Here is a 23,137-nt window from a genome sequence, read left to right as displayed (position 1 = left end):
TACAGTGCATTTGGAAAGTATTCAGACCCCTTGACCTTTTCCACATTTTGTTAAGTTACAGCCTTGCTGTACAATTTATTCTGTCCCCCCCCCCTCAATCTACACACAATACCCAATAATGACAAAGCAAAAACAGTATTATTGTTTTTATTTTTTTGCCAATGTGGGGTCTCAGCACTCAACTGACAATTTCTTCGACCTCATGGCTTGGTTTTTGCTCTGACATGCACTGTCAACCGTGGCACCTTATACAGACAGGTGTGAGCCTTTCCATATCATGTCCAGTTAATTGAATTTACCACAGGTGGACTACAATCAAGAAACATCTCAAGGATGATCAGTGGAAACAGGATGCACCTGAGCTGAATTGAGGGTCTGAATACTTATTACATATACGTATTTCATTATTTGCAAAAATGTTCTCCCCATTTTTGCTTTCTCATTATGGGATAGTGTTTCATTTTAGAATAAGGATGTAACAAAACGTTGAAAAAGTCAAGGGGTCTGAATACTTTCAGAAGGCAATGTACATAATCATAAGCCTTGGTTAAAAGTCCATCAGTAGTGTCAGATGACGCAAAGTCAAGTGAATAAACCAACACATCGCACAAGTCAAGGAGCAACTTTATTATTGAACTGGATCCTTCAATACAGAAACTAGATAATCATGAGTGAGTAGTGTGTGTGACCATTTTCACAATGGTATTTTTCAATCGGTCTGCCATACACAATTGAATGGGTGTCTGTTTAAGCAAGTTTGTCCTCAAATGTGTACCGGAGAGATTAACCCATCAAAAAGCTGCTGACAGAATCTAAAATAAAACATTCTGTAGAATGAAACAGCCAACTTCTGACTTACGTTTAAATGTTCTTAGAATGTAAAAAAAAAAAAGTGCAAACAGTGTTGTTTTTTTTACATCTGAAAATGTGGGGACTCACAAAATAAGCCATGGTACATTGGATTGAATACTTTTCAATTTACAAAACTTGGTAGCCGCGCTCACCTTGAGATTTAAGACCGAGTAGAGCTAGTGGAGTAAGGAATTGGGGTTGTGATCTTGGACATTATACTCTTCAGCATTTCGTAATGAATATATGGCACACACCTTTTGGTCCATGTACACATATTTTCTGAATGCTTAAATAGCATTTTGTGTGAATACAATTATGTACATTGATGTTTTGCCGTGTTCCCCCCCTCACATGGTGTTGGACGCTAAAGGTACTTTCATAAATCATGGCAAAACTAGACAGTACAAGGGGTGAGGTTTTACAGGAAGTAGTCTGGGGTGCGACGGGTGACATGAGGTTCCCCTCTACGAGGCGCCGGGTCAAACTGCAGGCTGGAAAAGAAAAACAAATATCACACATCTTGTTTTTCATCAACAATCCTGTTCAGTTGATGGAACATCATTACATATACAGTTCTCAATCACTCACTACTCAATGTGTATTTATTACTACGTGTTTTACTTGTCTATTTCTCCCTGCATTGTTGGGAAGGGCCTGTTTTATTAAATGTTTTTATTTTACCTTTATTTAACTAGGCAAGTCAGTTAAGAACAAATTTTTATTTTCAATGACGGCCTAGGAACAATGGGTTTAACTACCTTGTTCAGTGCCCGAACGACAGATTTTCACCTTGTCAGCTCGGGGATCCGTTCTTGCAACATTTCGGTTACTCGTCCAACGCTCTAACCACTAGGCTACCTGCCGCCCCAGTAAGCGTTTTACTGTTAGTCTACACCTGTTGTTTACGAAGCATGTGACAAATAACATTATACTTAATTCATTATCCTCCAGAAATAAGAGTCCCTTGACGGTAGTTCACCAAACTGAGGAGGAAACACTTCTTAGGGTTGGTCATGTATGGAATGGTAATCAATATGCTTACAAGGAGTATTTCAGGGTGTCGTCGAGTTCCATGATAGCTGCCTGGTTACCACAACGGTAACAGTAATTTGGTGCACTGAATATTGTCACCACGTTTCGCTCGTGGCACCAGTTGTAACCCTGTGGAAGAAAACAGGAGAGCAGCGAATTAGTAGTAAATGCAGAAACCTGAGACATGCATACAGACGCAACATTTGACATATTCAACAACCTGAATGAGGGGGGCTAACATGTAATGCATTCCAAAATGGTTTCACACTCATACACTTCACCATGGTTACCTTCTGAGATTTCAAGCATGGAGAATCTGCGACAGACAGCTTACCTCCATAACCAGCTGATGAGCTCTGGACACCAGAGTAAGACGGTTGGCATGGTTGAATGTCTCAGATATGTCCTGGCCAAAGGTGTAGCCAGCCCCCCTGGGGGAGATGCCCCAGCCCCCACGGTCATCTGGGTCTGACCACAGCAGGTCACACATGGGGCCCTGGAGAGGAGGAGATGCATGTAAGAAGTAATAAAGATACAGATAAAGATAAGGATCCAATATGATGAGTAGGATGGAAAGTTGCCTCAATAAGCTTTTGTGTTTTTCCACCTAATAGTTGAGGTTAGGGGCAAATAAACTGACCCTGGACCTGTGTCTACAAGCCATCTGCCTAGCACCAATGAGACAGCAGAGCATGCTCAGAAGCAGGGTTGTTGAGCCATGTACCTCATGTGGAACTTCCTGCAATCGGTCCAGCGCTCGAATGTGATCCAACGTGTCTATGGACGGTGACAGGCCCCCGTGAAGACAGAATATCTTAGAAGGGAAAGAAAACAGAAATGTTACTTGAATTTAAATATTGGTTTTGACATAAGACATGAGTGAACATGTATTTACAGCAGCAGGTAAAGCACAGATCATTTCCATGTAAAAGGATCCATGAGCACCAACGTGTTCATAGGAGCATATCAAACTGGGTGTCAAATGAAAGGGTCTACATCTTTGAGAAATGCAAGCAGATAATTTTTTTTTTTAGATCAAAAATGGTTGAAAAATGTAATGGCTTTGATTTCTGGTTCAAATGATATAAAACGGGTCTTTGAAAACATCTACCAGAAAGTCTGAAAAAGGGTATTAGAAATACATCAAAACAATGTTGAATACCCCTGACAACTAATAAACACATATTTACAAAGCAAGGTTATGCCATTGCACAGCCATAGGCTTCCACAAGCAAGTATCACTGCTGAGGTTACTGCCTTTTTGAAGACTGTATTTCACAATATAATCAAGGTGGTATTCCAGTTTCAATAAATTCATAAAATGGCAGTTACTCTTTTATTGACTGAATATACACCGAGTGTACAAAACATTAAGGACAACTGCTCTTTCCATGACAGACTGACCAGGTGAATCCAGTTGAAAGCTATGATCCCTTATTGAGGTCGCTTGTTAAATCCACTTCAAATAAGTGTAGATGAAGGGGAGGAGACAGGTTAAAGAAGGATTTTAAAGCCTTGAGACATTTGAGATTGTGTATGTGTGCCATTCAAAGGTTGAATGGGCAAGATACAATATTGAAGTGCCTATGAACGGGGTATTGTCAGTGCCAGGTGCACCAGTTTGTGTCAAGAACTGCTACGCTGCTGAAATTCATGCTCAACAGTTTCTCGTGTGTATCAAGAATGGTCCTCCACCAAAAGGACATCCAGCCAACTTGACAACTGTGGGTAACATTGGAGTCAACATGGGCCAGCATCCCTGTGGAACGCTTTTAACATCTTGTAGAGTCCATGCCCTGAAGAATTGAGGCTGTTCTGAGGGCAAAAGTGGGGTTGCAACTCAATATTAGGAAGGTGTCCTTCAATGTTTTGTTAAGTCAATATATTTGGCGCAATTTAGCAATTATTATCTGTAATGGCTATGATAAATTAGGCATTGTCGCATTATGCTGGCATAGTTCTAAATGTGCACATATTTCTCCCCTTGTGTTCTAAATTATTACTTTTTTCATTTGAGTAATCAAAAGAAAATCACGCAAGTACTCACTGTACAAAAATGTAAAATGCCCATCCCTAACCTGTGTCCACGGATGTGATTTCAATGTCCACAGACATCATTTGTTTTGGCCCGGTACGGCCTTGATTTGGCCCAAACAAAGGCGTCCATGATTGGTTCAGATTTGGTCCGGCGTCACCAATCATAGACGTCTAGGTTTCACAAGTTTGGACAGCACAGTACAGTGAAGCACAGTAAAAAAAAACATTTTTTTTAAAGAAGAGCACAGTATAGTTCAGTACAGTAGAGCACAGTAAAATGTACTGTACTAGTACTCTACTGTGCTGCCCAAACTTGTAAAATACAGACATCTATGATTGGTTCAGATTTGTTCTGGACCAACCAAATTTGGTCTTGTTCGGGGGCGGAGCTCATTAGAATAATAGCGAGTGTGTAAAATAATAACCATATACAGGGATCTACATTTATATTTTTCATTGGTAACATTGATAATTAGGAGTACCACATGAAATTTAGGAGCACCAAAAAAATATATATATATTTTTTAAAATTGAGATAAAGCTTCTACTGGGCCTATATGAATTCTAGCCACTTTTGAAGCACATGTTGTGGCCTAGAAACTAATATGTAACACTGTAAATACATGTGTCTGTCTTGTTTTGCACACTTTGTACAAAATAATAAAACGCAGTACTACAGGATATTTCTTAACGTAGCTCTTTATTAGCTAGCTATAACTGGCATGTTCACGTATTGCCAACCAGGATCAAACTGACCATGACCTAACCATTTGGGTGGTCTTAAACAATCATATGATATGGAGGTAAAATGCATCCAATTACAATTCAGTATGTTTACACATTAATATTACATCCCCCTTCTTTTAAAACAAAAGTAAAAATGTTTACATATTCTAAGAGTTTCTTTTGAATACATGCTCTGTAGTTTGAACTCAAGGTAAGTAACCATTTAATTGCATACTATACCAACTGAATCCACAGACTCTGAAACAATGTTACTTTTCAACAAGGGATTCTCAGCAACTCAGCTTTCATTGTAGAAATATCTTAACAATTCAAACAAATACAATACCAAAGCATTAAGTGAACTTTCAATAACAAATTTAGAGTCTGGAACTCTTTTAGGGCAGCGATCCGCCTACACCCTTTGACATGTCACAGGTCTAGGACAGCTCTGGGCTTGACCTCTCTTCCTGACCTTGTGCGATATGATGCTGAGCATGCTTCTGTGTCAGTCAACAGCTCTTGTGGTGTTGCAGGTAAGTATGGTTGGTGTATGTTGTGCTGTGTGTGTTTAGTCCATCACATTCTCTTTCAGGGGAACAGTTCATCATCTGTGTGTTGTTCTTTTGTGTTCAGTAGGTGATGACGATTGCGGCGGTACACCGCTCCTTCTGCGGTGCGGATGTGATATGAACGTTCAGTGTCGGCTGGCTGGATGACGACTGCTGGCTTCCAGAGGCCATTCTCCTGGATTCTAACTGACTCTCCATCGATTAGTGGTGGCAGTGGTCTAGCTGACCTGTCGTAGTATCGCTTTTGTTGTTGTTGCCTCTGTGCGCGGTTTCCATGCATTTCCTTGTAGCTGACGATCTCAGGTTGCAGCTGCTGGTTGGTGCTGGGAAGGATTGAGCGAAGTCTGCGGCTCATCAACATCTGGGCTGGTGATTTGAAGTTGTCAACTGGAGTGTTGCGGTATTCAAGGAGACTGAGGTAGGAGTCTCTCTTGTCTGCTTTTGCTTTGTTCATGAGTGATTTAGCAATCTGCACACATTTTTCAGCAAGGCCATTACTTTGAGGGTAATGTGGGCTTGTGGTGACATGTGTAAACTCCCATGCTTTTGTGAAGGATTCAAACTCATGTGATTTGTAACAGGGCCCATTGTCAGAAATTAAAGTCTCTACAATGCCATGCCTGGCAAAGGCTGCTTTCAGCTTGTGTATCACAGCTGCAGATGTGGTGCTGTGAAGCTTGTCGAGTTCGAAGTATCTGCTGTAGTAGTCCACTGTTGCGATGTAGTCCTCGTTGTTCCAGGTGAACAGATCGGTTGCCACGACCTGCCAGGGTCGGTCTGTGATACAGTGAGATAACATTGGCTCTTTAGTGTTTCAGGGGCGTCGTTCAAGACATATGGCGCATTTACCAACCCTGTCCTCTATTTGTTTGCACATTCCGGGCCAAAACAAAATGTCCCGTGCTCTCTGTTTGCACTTTTCCATGCCCATGTGTCCAGCATGGATCTTTGTCAAAATCTCTTCTCCGAGACTGGTAGGAATGATGATTTTCTCTCCTTTGAAAATTATTCCGTTGATCTGTGATAGTTCATCACGATAGTTCCAGAATTCTGAGACGCTGTGAGGGCATTTTCTCCTCTCCTCAGGCCATCCATCCTGTATGACTTTCCTCAGCTGTGCGAGTTGCGAGTCCTTTTCTGTTTCTGCTTGGATCGCCTTTGGTTTTGTGTCACTAACTGGTAAGTTGCTGTACAGTGTGCACTTGCATGTCCATGCCTTCACTGAGGCTGCTGTCCTTATAGGTAAGACACTTCCTGGAGAGTGTGTCTGCGAAGTCATATTTTTGTAGTTGAAGGATCATTCTCTGTAGCCTTGGCGGGGCTGCGGCTAGTGGTTTCCTCATAATTGACTCAAGGGGCTTGTGGTCGGATTCCACAATGACTTGTCGTCCATATATGTACTGATGGAAACGTTTACATCCAAACAGAATGGCGTCAATGGGATCAAGTCTTTCACATTCTGGAAAGCAACGTTGTGTTGCTTGTCCCAGAGAAAATCACTGGACTGCTTTAGCAGTTGACGCAGGGTCGCATTAGCATTGGAGAGGCTGGGTGCGAACTTGGCTAAGTAGTTGACCATGCCAAGCACTGTTTCCAGCTCTGCATGGTTCCTTGGTGGCTCCATTTCTTTTATGACTAAGATCTTCTGTGGATCTGGCTTGATTCCAGTCGCTGTGAGAAGATGTCCGAAGTAGCTGACCTCTGTAGCACCGACTGTGCTCTTCTTTGGATTGAGCCGGACTCCACTCTTGACCTTTGCAGCATCGAAGGGAGGTTTCGGTTGTGCTCCTCTTTGGTTCGACCATAGACAAGGATGTCGTCCACAATTGCCACAACTCCGTCGAGTCCTTCGTACACGTCGATCTTTCGCTGAAACTCGTCTTGGGCTGAGATAATCCCAAAAGGCAGGCGACGGAACCCGTAGCGTCCAAACGGTGTGTTGTGAGCTTAGATGACTTCTGTGAGCTTGATAGTCCAGTAGCCTGATCTAGTGTCCATGACACTGAAGTAGTGTGCTCCTGCTAACTTGTGTGTGATGCCATCTAGCGTCGGTAAAGGGTAATGGGGGCGTTTGATAGCCTTGTTCAAGTCTCTTGGGTCGAGACATACTCGGAGCTTGCCTGTGGTTTCTCCACCACCACTAATGCGTTTACCCAGTCAGTCGGTTCTGTAACCTTGGTGACTATGTCAGATTGCTCCATGCTCTCCAACTCTTTCTTCAGACGGGCACAGAGAGCAAGGGAAATCTTTCTCGGTGGGTAGACCACAGGGATTGCATCTGGATCAAGGTGAATGGTACATTCTCCTGGGAATAATCCTATTCCTGTAAAAACGTCAGCAAACTCCTCCAGTAAATTGTCTGTTTACTGGTGCTGTCACTGATAAAACTAGCTTGATGAGGTCCATGTCTAAACATGCTTTAAGACCTAGCACTGCAGGTGCTCTAGTGTCAACATAAAAGTCCAACATCATGTCACTTTCCTTGTATTTGCATTTGAAAGTGAATGTGCCTTTTACTGGGAGCTGTTCACCACCATAACTAGTCAGTCTGCGCTGTAGCTCGCACTCAGATGTCAAGCGGTGGTACTTATTCAGAGGAATAATGTTTACTTGTGCACCAGTGTCTAGTTTGAACTTTAGCTCTGTGCCTTGTGTTCCGATCTCAATGTTAGCAAAGGCTTGCTCTGTCTCTTATATTTGACTTTTCGGTGTCACTGAATCAATAAACAGTTCATCAGCGTTTGACATTTCATCTTCACTCACTGCGTGTACTGTTTTTCCACGGTAAGCTCTGCACACTTTTGCAAAGTGATTCCATTTTCCACATTTAGTACACTGTTTGTCTTTAGCTGGGCAATTTCCTTGTTCGCCATGCACTTTGTATACACAATATCCACATATTTTGGGGCGTTTTGAGTCTGTCGCTCTGTTTTGGAGTTGTGTCTCTCTCCGTTCTAAAACACGCTCTCTGGGCACCGGAGGTGTGCTTTGATGCCTGCCTGACCCTGACTGCGTGCACTGCTTGTTCTCGTGCTGCCGCGCAAAATGGTTTTCATCTGAGCCTGTGCTCGCTCGTGAGATCTGGCTATGTCGATAGCTTTGTCCAGCGTCACCTCAGACCCAACATTCAGATAGTTTCTCTCACTCGCAGTGAGTGTATTCCAAATACAATACGGTCCCTGACCATCTCATCCTTGTTTGCATAATCACAGCCTTTCACAAGCAGACGCAGCTCTGTCACAAACTGTTCAAAAGACTCGCTAGCTCCCTGTACTTTCTCATGGAATTTGTACATAGCGAAAATCGTATTGATTTTCGGCGCAACATATGCTTCAAAACGATCGTAGTATGTTTTCAGTACCTTTGATTCAGCCTCGGTAAGTGTCCATGTGTTGTAAATATCTCTCCCTTTTTCACCGATCCAGAAGAGCAAGTAGCTGCATTTTTCCTCTTCTCCTCTGTCCTTCAGAGGACCCGTGAACATTAGCGCCACATGCTGTTTGTACTTACGCCATGCATCGGGTAAGTTTGTAGACTCCCAGTCCATTCGAGGTGAAGGAACTCCAGAAAAATCCATCTTGTAAGACCTTTTACTCTGACACCATGTCTTGTTTTGCACACTTTGTACAAAATAATGAAATGCAGCCCTACAGGATATATTTCTTAACGTAGCTCTTTATTAGCTAGCTATAACTGGCACGTTCACGTATCGCCAACCAGGATCAAACTGACCATGACCTAACCATTTGGGTGGTGGTCTTAACCAATCATAGCACAGTAGGATATGGCGGTAAAATGCATCCAATTACAATTCAGTATATTAGTGTCTATTATAATATTTTAGAATATTAGATTTTACATTTTGTAAAAGCACTATTTTCCTATTGAGAATGGATTACATTGAAAATGGTACTTTGTCTTTGAAAACAACCAGCAAGAGATCGGTCATTGCTATGTTCATTGATCTCCTGAAGAAGCTATCCCTTTCTTTCTCTGCCTTCAAATGTTTGGATATGTTCGGATACCAACGAGGTAACATGACTGGACTAAGTGTAAATGAATGGTTATCGACGTCGACACGCGAGTAGTTTTAGAACAGGGCACGACATGGTTTATGAACGTAAAATACAGTCCCGGAGATCCGTTTTAGGAAGATAAAAAAAATGTTGCGCTGGTAATATGGGTCAGGTCTTTTGCCGTGGTTGGGCAAGAAGCAAACGGTGTTCGCTGTAGTTATGGTGCAACCATGACGCTAACAAATCTGCAGCCATCGGAAGCAACCGTACAGAGAAACGTTATCATTAAAACAATTCTGGGAGAGCTTTTTTTCATAGTCACACAGTGCCCCCAAAATAAAACTCCTGGTCACACAGCAAAAGTTGTCACACTATAGAGCCCTGCCCATATATGCAAAGGATGATATTGCATATCTTTGTGTACCTATTTAGTATACATCATGAAGCGAATGACATTCCACAATTATGCTATGCATTTCTGTGTAGTACAGAACAGGGACCCGTGATATAAATCCATTTCACTTACTGTAGTTTCAAACTCATGGTGTCATGCCATAGCTGATATCATTCTTTCTGTAGACATCTTTAAATCTTAATTCGGAGTAGATATTTAACAGTTCTTGGCAAATGTGGTCGCATAATCTTATATATATTTTTTTAGAGATTATACCGTAATTCTGTTACTAAACTTTGTATCTTCACAGTTCTTCCAGTAAATGTGTTTTTGTGAAATTTGTGTAAATTGTTCAAACGACTCCTTATGCATATAGTTGTATGGTTTGTTAAACTTTGAAAGCAATTGTTTGGCATACATTTTACAAATAACCATTTTAGTCTCAGTGTAATTCCATTACTGTGGAATTGCACCATAGAAGATTCAACTACATATCAAATAAAAATGCGAAACTTCTTACCTGAGTATCTACCAAGGCAGTGAGGGGAAGGTAATCGAAGAGGTCTGTGAAGTATTTCCATACGTTTGCATTGCCGTACTTCCTTAGGCACTCGTCATAGAAGCCGTACACTTGTGTGATCTGTCTGCTTTCGTGGTTCCCCCGAAGGATTGTGATGCGTTCACGGTACCGAACCTGTGATCAAATGTTAAAAATACAGGGAATTACAAAACAGCACTGTTCAATGGAGACGAGGGCATTCTGTAAATGAGCGTCTCTCAGCATTACATTGCATCACAAGGCTCCCCCAGTGTACACACACACACACCGTTCCATAGGCACTTGTTGACAATGTTGTGAAACAAGGGCCTAAAACCAGGAGAGAACCATTCAGCTCTCTCATTAGTCAAGTTAAAAAGTGAAAGGTAATTCAAAAAACTTTCAGGGGCGGTTTCCCTGACACAGATTAAGCCTAGTCCTGAAGTGAAAAACATTTGGAGATTCTTCATTGAGTTTGCTTTTTAATTCCAGGACTAGACTTCATCTGTGTCCAGAAAACTGGTCCCCAGTTTTGTACAACTACAACAACTTGCCTTAAGTGCTACAAGCAGCGTGACGGTTTCTACAGAGTAGTAGCCTCGGTCCACGTAGTCTCCCATGAACAGGTAGTTTGTGTCTGGAGACTTCCCTCCGATTCTGAAGAGCTCCATTAGGTCGTGGAACTGGCCGTGGACATCTCCACACACTGTGACTGGACATCGGACCTCCTGCACATTGGACTCCTTGGTCAGAATCTCCTTTGCCTGGACAAAACATAAAACACAAACATCATAAGGCTGTGTTGTGGGCTACATTGCATTATGTTCCAGTCCCCTCTCTTCCCAACTGTCATCTTCCCAACAGTCATCTTCCCAAGACATAAATAGACAAATTACATTTGGCAAGCTAGTTGAATACCAAAGCAGTTCCTAGAAACCATTGGACTGTGTAGGGCAGCTCTAAGAACAGTGCTGCCTGCTGGGCGCAAAGCCGGTGATGTTAGAGGAAAACAGTCCATTACTGTTCTCTAATGAATGAGTGATTGCATGCAAGGCTATATGTTGTCTCAAGATGCTCCTTGAGGTGTGCTGCTGGGATGATAAATGTTGGCAGTACTAAACTAAGGGTTTAAGTGATTGTAAGGAGCTTTTAGAGCATAAATCCCATGTTGAGAGTAGAGCAGGAGTATGTGCACACTGGGTTTGTGCCTGTGGGTCAAGATGAGAGAAATAACTTTTGATCTCAGCTCCAGGCAGCACCCCGAGGGGGAGAGAGCCACACCGGCAGATGGACGCCAAGGAGAAACAGAGTGACCAGGCCAGGGCGAAAGAGGACTATGGTTAATGTTGACCTAATTGCCCACAAAACAAGCCGGCTCCACGTGCCCTCACAACTATGCCGCATCAGGCTTTTCAATTAACTGCTGGCTGGGGTTTCTATAAAGCCATTCAATCGTTCGGCCAAAAGGCTAATTCTATATGCGTATTAAACAAATCTGATATTTTTCCGAATGAATTTGAGTGGGAATTGAAGAGAGTAAGATAGGGCCAAGACTGGGAAAAAAATGTAGGTCAATGGGACTCTAATCTTGGTTAACCCAGAAGTAAAATCTTGCGTGATTTGGTCAGATACATGGGTTTACGAGAGATTAGTGGGACTCAGAACCTCGGTAAAAATGATATGCACCCGAGTTAACACATCCTAGAATATAGATCCTCTTAAATCAGTAACCTGAACCAACTGATCTAGGTATGCCTATATACACACTGAATTTACCAAACTTAAGGAACACCTTATTGAGAGGCTGACCCTCAGTCTGCTGTTTTCTCCCTCTGCTGAGAATGACCATCAGATGCAGGTACCATCAGCCCAGGAAAATAAAAACAAAATCTAATTATTTAAATTTATGCTCACTCAGCTGTGCCTCACAAGCAATACAACAACGGATCTATTACCGGTGTGATCATATAGACTACCTCCAAAATGTTTAAAATGGCCCGAACAATGCGTTGGCAGGTCAATTCAAGCAAAGCCAAAATGCGGTCATGCATTGGGCCTATATAGGGCTGTTGCGGTGACCATATTACCGCCAAACCGGCGGTCACGAGCCATGGAGGCAGTCAAATTCCACATGACCATTTAGTCAGTCATTAGGCTTCTCCAAGCTCTGATGCAGCTGATGGTCATTAGGAGCCTACCTAACTTGATAACTTCCTGGTACTCAGCACTCCATTGTCTCTCTAAATCACTCTGACATCAATGCAAATGTTATCGAAAATCTAATCAAACACTTCATGAGATCCCATGAGCTCAAGTTGCACAAGATTTCTATGGGCTATGCAATTGCGTGAGAAAACAGAGTGATGGCCTCTACTAAAAAGAGGATCCATCAGCTTTCTATAGGCTAGGCCTACTATATTTAATTCTCAACTTTCCTAATATAAGGCATATTGCTTATTTTTACAACAGGAGTATAGCCTACCTGGCTGACATGAAAATGGACCACGGGAAAAGCAGCCTCCATTCGCTATTTAAGTGCAAAGATGACTTGTATTTTTTCCCGCTGCCCCTGTTTCGATACAGGTCCATGATAAGTAGTCCATTCTAAATTTTTAAAAATCATATTACTTTTGTATATTTGAATACGAGCTTAAAATCAAGAATAGTCTGATGGGTGACAATATTAGCCTATCACTTGTGAGTTAGATACTATCACTTGTGAAATGACGCCCAGCATAAGAAACAATTCCTTTTTTTCCGCGACTTATTTGAAATTAGCCCCACACCTCATGTAGCCTAGCTCATAGGCCTATATGTTTCAATAAGGTTTGTATCAACTAAATTGGCCAAATAACTTCTTAAAATGACACACACTAATCCACTTTACAAGGGGTGTAGAGCCTAACTGGCATTCATTAGCAACGGGTGAGTTTCAAGTTTAGGGAAGATCATTTTCACCATAAACATGCACCTTTATAATTAAAGCATTACATGCATTATTGCATTTATGGTCACTTTGATAATGTTTTCCTGCTAATGGAACAGTCACACTTATAGCCTATTACCATCTGCGCTTATAATGTGAAGAAATAGCCTAATAGTTTATCAACATTTCAAGCTAAATATTGATCTGTTGCGTCAGCCACATTGCGTAAAAAAAAGGTTATTTGATGCTATTGGTTTGTATTAATTTGGGATCTGTCACATCCCACAACTGTTTGGAAAATGTATTTCCTCGCACAGAAAAGGTCGACTTTTGTACGATGGGGAATAGTATATTGACATTGGCTAGTGCTTTTGCTGTTCGTTAGGCCTACTCATCTTGTTGGCTGACGAAAAGTAAATGTAGACAGTTCTTCCAATATCTTCAATATGCACCTCGGAATTGGATAAGGACGCGCGCAGTATCTGAGTGGGATGCTTCAGATTGCACAGCACTCAGGGAGAAGGGCACAAGAGGCACAGGTTTTTTTTAGGGTGATTTACAGCCACAAAGGAAATGCCACCTTGAAATTCGAGGCATTATCACATGCTTGTCAAATTGTGAATGAGACTATGAGTGTGTACAATCTGCCCAAAAAACAAAGCAGAGCTCATGCCCTTCAAGCTACTTTTTTCAAAATCATCATTAGTCTCATCATGCAGCCTAACAATGTATTAAAAATCAAAACATATAGGCCAACGTTTGTACAACAACTAAAGTTACATTAATAACTAAATTAAGCGTATAGGAATAACCATTTATTTGTTAACCACTCACAGAATAGCCACGTTCGCACTTCCTTAAATAGTTGATAAAATATGAATATTTTATTCAGCTTTGTTCAATTGTACTCTTCATACTATAAAATAATATAAAACAATGCCACGAAATGATATCTTGTCTGCTAAATAAACTAGTGTAGCCCACAGCCATTTGGCATAGCCACATCAGGACAACTCCGTGTACTATTCTTTCCTTCTGAATAGACTACATTTTCTTCATATCATGCTTCTTTAGACATGTCTAAAATAAATAATGGATTTATTGTGAAGGTGTAGGCTATATTACATGGATTTATTATTAGAGACATTTTTTGAGTGGCTTGTATAGGCTGTGTGTGGAAGCCAGCAGATGCTAAATATGTTTGTTAATTAACAGTCAATTACCGTGATACCGACAGTTATTTGCATTAACACATTTAAAAATGTGTTAATGTTGCATAGACTACACCTCTTTGAGTCATGTTAAAAATGAAATCAATCTGAGCGGTAGATGTCAGCTTGCACCAACTCAGAAAGTGATTGACTTGAAAAAGGTTGACCACTGTTCTAGAGTTTATTGTTAACACTATAAAAATGTCCCTTCAAAAGTTGCAATTGTGTACATTTCTAGACATCTTTGAAAAGTGAGTGTAGTAAATAGCATTTCTTTGTCCTAAAGGGGCAGTGTTGTATTTTGAGACAGGCTAAATAGCCAATAGGCAGAGGGTAGCATAATATATCTGAGTCTCTGTAATAATGGTATGGGAATAATTATAATGCATTTTATTTTGTAAAGTGGTTTCTTGCATCAAACCATTTTCAGTCGGATAAACGGGTTAATGTCAAGCATGTTAAAAAGTTTAATGGAATGTAGGCCTACATTGAACACCACACATTGGCTGTAACTGTAGGATGAATGACAGAAAAGCTATTTCCATGTTAAAATGCTATTTCCATGTTTTGATGGTAGGCCACTCTGGTAGACCTACTTTATGATCAAAACAGTCACAGTAGCCTACTTGGCCACTTAAAACAAACTTAAAGCGGGTACAGCCTCAGTGTTCACAGTAAATGCCCGCTGGAAGTTTCACAACGTTCAAGTTCACACTCATCAGACCTGAAATTTGCTCAGTGCTGAAAAAGAAATGTAGGGAACATTTCTGGTCAGTCTACGTCATGGAAAGAGTAGATGTTTATAATGTTTTATATACACTCAGTGTTTATTGAATGGATGACTTAGAAGGTTACATAAATTGCTCCACCCATCATAACCCCATCTAATACAGGACTGCTTGTTCAGCATTAGCTAGAAACCTTTGGCCTAGATTGTTGACTGTGAAAACAAACTACTCAACAACATGGTGGATGTCACCATCTTTGCACCAGTAAATCGCATTTAACCAACTGACTCTACCTTTAACCTTCCAAGGTGTCAAAAGGGTACTCTGTCATCACTCACAACACAATGTTCTCAGCACAAAAACACATTAACCATCACACGGGGGCAATCAGTCATTCAGAATCCAGTGATCCGAGTTTGATTCTCTTGTTGACCGCTCTGAGTAATACACAAGCAAGAGTCTACCTGAAAGTCTGAGTCTGGTTTGCATGTGACGTTTTGTTGTTTCAGAGCTCCTGCTTCTCTGGGATCGTAACATTGAAGTCTCCTGGTGTAAGAAAATGTTTTAAATACAAGAAAACAACAGCTTTTCAATGTGTTATGAGTGGGTTGCTGTGATGTAACAGCATGCTTTTCTCCCTCTCCCCCATTCTTTAATTTGTATCCCAAGACAGAGGCTATTCCACCAGTGTTATATGGGAGTCACAGAGCCCAGCCACAATGTGGTGGTGATGCAACTCAGAATCATTCACATCTATGGCTATTTTTACACTCGTTGCGCATTCTGCTGAACACATTACCAAAATTCACAGGGGATGGATACATCAGACATCTCTGAGCAAATGTGTGCTCTCAAACCACACACACACACACCACTACCATTATGCTTAGGCCTACCAATTCGGAGCTGTGAGGGACCTGCTCGATTATGTGCTCAGGAGTTTGTAAGACCGCTGATTAAGCATTTGACAACTCAAGAGTTTGACTTGATGAAGTGACAAAACCCCTTTACTTTAAACAAATTCCTTCTAACCACCCGATTTTGACTGAGACTGAACTCCACAGGCAAATAGAACGTGATGGCCGACACGTTGTAGCTTAATATTACAAATTTGGCAACGGGGAATTCTAGCCAAGTACCATATCCATCCGTACCGTAATCCCGGCTTCTAAGGCATCTCTGGACAATAAATGACCTGTTTGTAAACAAGACAAAACAAGAACAGGATACACGGTTGTAGAACAGACGGTATTTAAGCAACCTAGTGAAAAGGGCATCAAGGAAGATTGAGGTTAAATCCTTGCTCAGACCGTTGGTGGTGTACTGATGATGTGATAAAGGGAAAGTTCTAACGGACCCAATTCTGTCCCCGTCCCATAAACGTTCTCCAATTTAGGATGGATGAGGCATATGTGTGTGCTTTACAAAGGTTCTTAGAGAGTACGGTTCAGGGCCGACCCGCCTACTTTGCAGGATTAGGTGGCTGCCTAAAGCGGAAGATTGAAGAGGGCAGCATTTTCCCAACTAAACTGGCTAAGACGCACCTCCAACAACACACAAAACCCTCACATAATTCTGCCCCGAAAAACAAAGAAAACTTCTCGCCCAGTGGCACATGTGCTATTAAGATGAATGCCGATGCCACCCCATGATATGCAGTGCCCACTTTGCTAAAGGCAGGGGCAAAAAATATGTATCTTGTCCATGCTCAGCACACCTCTCCATGGTGCTGTGGCGCTCCACTAACACTCCATCAAAATAAGTAACCTAGAGTGCAGTCAGAAAGTATTCAGACCCCTTCTTATTTTCCACATTGTTGTTACAGCCTTATTCTAAAACTGATGAAATTAAATAAATCCATTAATCTACACACAATACCCCATAATGACAAAGCAAAAAAACTTAGACATTTTTGCAGATGTATTAAAAATAAAAAAACAGAAACACGTAAGAAATTGTGTGTGGAGCCTCGAGGATGGATTGTGTCGAGGCACAGATCTGGGGAAGGACACCAAACAATATCTGCAGCATTGAAGGTCCCCAAGAACATAGAAGACTCCATCATTCTTAAATGGATGAAGTTTGGAACTACTAAAGACTTTTCCTAGAACTGGCCACCAGCCAAACTGAACAATCGGGGGAGAAGGGCCTTGGTCAGAGAGGTGACCAAGAACCTGATGGTCACCCTGTCAAAATTCCAGAGTTCCTCTGTGGAGATGGGAAAAGGACAACAATCTCTGCAGCACTCCACCAATCAGGCCTTTATGGTAGAGTGGCCGGACGGAAGCCACTCCTCAGTAAAAGGTACATGACAGACGACTTGGAGTTCGAGATTCCTTTAGGTGCCTTTTGGCAGAACATCAGAAACAAGATTCCCTGGTCTGATGAAATCAAGACTTTGGCCTGAATGCCAAGCGTCACGTCTGGAGGAAACCCGGCACCATCCCTACAGTGAAACATGGTGGCGGCAGCATCATGCTGTGGGGATGTTTTTCAGTGGCAGGGACTGGGAGACTAGTCAGGATCGAGGGAAACAGGACAACAGCCCTAAGCACACAGCCAAGACAACGCAGGAGTGGCTTCAGGACAAGTCTCTGAATGTCCTTGAATGGCCCAGCCAGAGCCCAGACTTGAACACGATCTACCAACTCTGGCGAGACCTGAAGATAACTGTGCAGCGACGCTCCCTTGACAGAGCTTGAGAGGATCTGCAGAGAAGAGTGGGGGAAAACTCCCCAAATACAGGTGTGCCCAGCTTGTAGCGTCATACCCAAGAAGACTCGAGGCTGTAATGGCTGCCAAAGACACTTCAACAAAGTACTGAGTAAAGGGTCTGAATACTTATCTAAATGTGATATTTCCATTTTATTTTTGAAATACATTTGCTAAAATTAGATTTAAAAAAAAACATTTAAAAAAGGGTATTGCTTTGTCATTATGGGGTATTGTGTGTAGATTGTTTTGTCAATTTAATTCATTTTAGAATAAGGCCGGAAAGTAACAAAACGTGGAAAAAGTCAAGGGGTCTGAATACTTTCCGAATGCTCGCTCGCTGGCTGGCTGGCTGCCTGTATAGTTGAAGTCGGAAGTTTACATACACCTTAGCCAAATTCATTTAAACTCAGTTTTAATAACGATGGTCATTATGGCCAAACAGTTCTATTTTTGTTTCATCAGACCACAGGGCATTTCTCAAAAAAGTATGATCATTCTCCCCATTTGAGGTTGCATACTGTAGTCTGTCTTTTTTATGGCGGTTTTGGAGCAGTGGCTTCTTCCTTGCCGAGCAGCCTTTCAGGTTATGTCGATATAGGACTCGTTTTACTGTGGGTATAGATACTTTTGTACCCTTTTCCTCCAGCAACTTCACAGGGTCCTTTGCTGCTGTTCTGGGATTGATTTGCACTTTTCGCACCAAAGTATGTTCATCTTTAGGAGACAGAACTTGCCTCATTTCTGAGAAGTATGACGGCTGCGTGGTCCCATGGTGTTTATACTTGCGTACTATTGTTTGTATAGATGAATGTGGCACCTTCAGGCGTTTGGAAATTGCTCCCAAGGATGAACCAGACTTGTGGAGGTCTACAAATTTTTTTCTGAGGTCTTGGCTGATTTCCCCATGATGTCAAGCAAAGAGGCAATGAGTTTGAAGGTACACCTCCAATTGACTCAAATTAAGTCAATTAGCCTATCAGAAGCATCTAAAGCCATGACATAATTTTCTGGAATTTTCCAAGATGTTTAAAGGCACAGTCAATTTAGTGTATGGAATGGTAAACTATTCTGGCTCCCCAAGCGGATATACACAATACAAGTTGGACTTCCTCTCTCGGTATAACACAACGAAAAGAGTTCGCAGCCCCCCAAAAAAACGACTCCACCCACACATATATTCGCCTAATCCATGTAGCAGGCTTTAGGCATCCCTCAACATTAACAAGACAGCGAAATGAACCAGACACAAGCTCATTGCTCACATGGAGCTCACCAAACATTATATATTTTTGTTTTGTTTTACAAAACTCAGTGATAAGAAATAAAACAAAACTTGTTTCTCACAGGTGTGAACTCTGCAAACAACATTTCCACTCCGAGAATGAGAACTAAATACTAAGGAATTGAGCATTAACAAATGTATGTAACCAAATGACGGGAATTAACGGTAAATGTACTGCTGGTGATATGTAATGGGAAATTAATTCAAAATAAATCATCAAAAGGCAAACAATTCACACAATGAAACAATTGATGCTAAATAATTGGTGGGAGACAGCTGAGCGGCTTCTTGAGAGAGATGTGCCTAGAGCCCCCCCCTTGTCTCAACATTTCAAATTATACTCAAGACACATTATCTATACACATATTTTAGATGCTTTTCACTGACAGACACCACCCAATAATCATTTAGGCCTATTGTTACGCCTGCCTCCCAAATGGCGGACTTTCCAACAGGCATAGACCTACTCACTTGTGACTTGAAACTACATACAGATTTTTTTGAACGAAGCTAATGATCCTCTGTGGCTAAGTCATGTTCTCTTATGAAATATTTTGAATTTGGTCATTTATTTCTGTAAAGACTGGAGTAATTATAATTCTGGAAAACGTATTTCAATTTACTTGATAATGCGCTGACTGTGGCATCTGATATTCAGAACTTGAATAGCCAAAAGTATTAGTCTTAAGTCTTTGTCAGGTATCAGGACTAAAGCCACTGCAACTACCACATGGATAGGCATGATTTAAGTGCATTGTGGGCAGTAGAGCCCAGGCGACTTTTCTACATTGCGGTGATAGGAAGGCTGCAATTTTTTTTGACAGCATATCGGTCAGACCGGGCCTCGTATGGTTTGACTGGATTTCCAACATAAATTGGGCCAGTACTAAACAAGACATGTTATGGTTTGTCATTTAGATGTTCCGGACAAGCATGTTTATATGAATGAATGCAACCGTTTGGCGTCTCCAAAATGAACAAAACACATTGCTGCAGTAAAATGCTAAACCGGTTTTAGCAGAATGAGAAGTTCAATGTGACGTACAAAATCGGCGCCATTTTAAGGATGTCTGGGGCGAGTGTAAGCGTAGAAAAGCCGCATTCGAATTGTTTTATAAATGTGCAAGCCATGTGTGTTACTATTTCTGAAAGGTTGACGAGAAGTTTAGATACTGTAGGCTACACAGTAAACTATGGAAATATAAATGCCTGCTCTTGAAACTAGACAGGATTATGTATTCTACTTGGCAAGTAGGAAGTGCTAACAGACAAGCTCCGCAACATGTATCGCCCCCTGAATGTTACTGTACACAAACAATTTGAGATGGAAAGTTATTAATTTCCGTATACCATACCTTTTCGCACAGAGTTTTTACTTGGCTCTCCGACAGTTGTTTGCATTCGGTGACTTGTTCGATCCATTGGTCGATCTCCTTCGTAAAACACTTCTCATCCATTTCTGGTTGTTATTTCGGGTAATTCAGTGGCACAACAATTGGCGCGATTTACCCAAATACTTGAAATCGTCCGCAAACGTGTCAACCCGGTTCCTATTTCTGAAAGTATATGATGAGGGGGAAGCTGACTAGGAAATATATAGACGTCAGTTGCGCCTGTCCCACCCGAGGCCGTGATCCACTCAGACACAAATACCAAAGTCAGATTCGACTAGATGGGATACATCTTTTGTCAAGATTTGACTTTTCGTAGCAGGTTAATCGGTCTTGACTAGAAAGGATGCCGCTTTTGTCAGATTGACTTTTCGCAGCAGGTTAGGAGAATTGGGTTACCTTCAATTAAGAAAATAAAAACTTTGTACGTTAATTTGACAAAAGCTGTACCCCTTCTAGACATGACCATGAAATTACCATCTACTTGGCTGTTTCAATGCTGCGTTCAGGTCCTATCGAAATTATCGGAAGTTATAGTTCCGACAGTGATTTTTCACTTAAAATACGAATTACAAATGGGGAAACTGAGATTTTGTTGCCTAGTTGACGTTCCACTACTGACCTTTTTACCTTTAAACTAAAATATGACAACAAATCCGTTTTTGACAACTACATTATGGCCATGTTATCTTATGTAGTTTCTTGCAATAGCCCTCTATGACTTTAAAGAGTATTTATCTCAAAACTGTGATTCCTAAAAGAAGTGTCTGAGATTTGATCAAGATTTGTCCAAAATCCTAAATGAATCAGAAATTACCAGGGTCAACTATATACCATATGGACTCCTTATTCATGTCCTCACAGTGAGATATCTGGAAAATAAAATCCTGAAAAGTAGAAGGAAAAAAGTACATTTTTATTTTAAAAAAGTAAATTTTTTACTGTTGAATTGATAGATAATCTATTTCCACCAAAGTTAGTACAAAAAAATCAATTATAATTTATTTTCAGTCACCTCTCAATGGTACTATTGTTCCCTCCAAAACCTGAAGAAAAAAAACATTGCAATTAAGAGTTACTTTGACATAGACCTCAATTGAGTAAGGCCTCCTAGGGAGTTAATAGCAATGGGAAATATAATACATGCCTGTCCCTATGCAAATCGTTGTCACAATATTATTTCCCTGGTCCGTGAAATTAGATGATGGTAATGATGGTATTCTGGAGTCTTCTTCCCTTCCTCTGCTCCTTCCTCAAGTGCTTTAATCTACATTTAGAAACCATACTTAATCTGCAAAGAGAAAACCACACGTTGTTTACACATATGGTAATGTTGCAAATTACATTTACATAGAAGAGTAAAATATTCAGTTTCAAACAGCCTGTTGTCAGCACAGATGAGCTTACTTATCAGGTTTTCAGAGTCAAACATGGTCTTCTTTTGAATATATTTCTCTGATCTGATATATTTTTCAGTAAGCAGAAAGGATGGTTCATGAGGTTAACAGATATTGCCATCTTCTAAGTATTAAACCTAGAAGAAACATAATTCATTTGAATGTCATCTATATTCCTCCATGCAAGCTACTCCTCTCCCTCTCTCCCTGTGTGTGTGTCAGCATTGTCTGTTTTGCCCAGCTGGAGCACTATCCATGACAAAAACATAACCTTTGTCCTCAATCACCACCACCACCTCCCTCCTGTTCCCTCCACACTGAATTTCCATAAAAAATGACAAGTCCTGCACAGAGGCTAAGACACACAGACCACATCATCAACGTTTTGATTAGCATTTCAATTCCATGAAAACATGCAGGATTGGTTATCATAAATTCATTCTGCTCAATGGCTTTGTCTTTGCGATGACAAGCCACCAGAACAAAGGGCTGAGGAGGTCAGTGGGAAGACACTGAAAACTACTGATCAGTCAGTATTTTTGATTCACTTCGTTACCATAGAAAGTATAAATATAGTTCATGAAATAGAGATTCAAATCTCTTGCCAACAAGAAAAAAACTATGACACCAGCCAATCAAATTCAGTCTATGACCATTCTGGGAGATCAATATCTCATTGTTGAAAGACATGTTGCTAGGAAGTTGCAGTCCCCTAATTAAATCTCCCAATGAACAATGAAGCATGTAATTAGTCATTTAGTAAATCACTTTCCTCATAATGAATAACTGTGAATGGTAGCAACAATCCTTCTTTTTACAGTTTGACAAAGACAACACTTTACAATTCTCAGAAGGCAATGATATGTACAGTTGAAGTCGGAAGTTTACATACACTTAGGTTGGAGTCATTAAAACTCGTTTGTCAACCACTCCACAAATGTATTGTTAACAAACTATAGTTTTGGCAAGCCGTTTAGGACATCTACTTTGTGCATGACACAATACATTTTTCCAACAATTGTTTACAGACAGATTATTTCACTGTTTCACAATTCCAGTGGGTCAGAAGTTTACAGACACTAAGTTGACTGTGCCTTTAAACAGCTTGGAAAATTCCAGAAAATTGTGTCATGGCTTTAGAAGCTTCTGATAGGCTAATTGACATGATTTGAGTCAATTGGAGGAGAACCTGTGGATGTATGTCAAGGCCTACCTTCAAACTCTGTCTCTTTACTTGACATCATGGGCAAATCAAAAGAAATCAGCCAAGACTTCAGAAAAAAATTTGTATACCTACACAATTCTGGTTCATTCTTGGGATCA

The 23,137-nt window shown here is 41.0% G+C and overlaps 1 protein-coding gene across 1 annotated transcript; it reads right to left on the bottom strand.

Annotated features, from left to right (window-relative positions):
- Positions 1-606: 606 nt before the first annotated feature.
- On the bottom strand, positions 607-21,214 carry LOC110537728 (serine/threonine-protein phosphatase 2A catalytic subunit alpha isoform). The gene is made up of 7 exons (XM_021624063.3): positions 20,382-21,214; positions 10,719-10,928; positions 10,147-10,320; positions 2,609-2,698; positions 2,219-2,380; positions 1,895-2,013; positions 607-1,343 (listed from the first exon to the last, which is right to left on the bottom strand). Exons 1-7 carry the CDS (start codon positions 20,481-20,483, stop codon positions 1,271-1,273), a joined length of 930 nt encoding a protein of 309 aa, XP_021479738.1. The 5' UTR covers positions 20,484-21,214; the 3' UTR covers positions 607-1,270.
- Between the last annotated feature and the right edge of the window lie 1,923 nt (positions 21,215-23,137).

This window comes from Oncorhynchus mykiss, chromosome 12 (assembly GCF_057628025.1).
Source record: "Oncorhynchus mykiss isolate SJ-2025 chromosome 12, ASM5762802v1, whole genome shotgun sequence".
In the NCBI taxonomy this organism is placed as follows: Eukaryota; Metazoa; Chordata; class Actinopteri; order Salmoniformes; family Salmonidae; genus Oncorhynchus; species Oncorhynchus mykiss.
The sequence above is the reverse complement of the archived record's forward strand: the minus strand, read 5'-3'. Positions and strand labels throughout refer to the sequence as shown.

Excerpts from the sequence above, each read along its gene's own strand:
- LOC110537728 (XM_021624063.3), bottom strand. The coding sequence starts at position 20,483 with ATGGATGAGAAGTGTTTTACGAAGGAGATCGACCAATGGATCGAACAA. Across the intron at positions 2,014-2,218 it reads CTCATCAGCTGGTTATGGAG|GGTTACAACTGGTGCCACGA; the intron begins GTAAGCTGTCTG and ends TTTCTTCCACAG. Across the intron at positions 1,344-1,894 it reads GACACCCTGAAATACTCCTT|CCTGCAGTTTGACCCGGCGC; the intron begins GTAAGCATATTG and ends TTTCTTTTCCAG.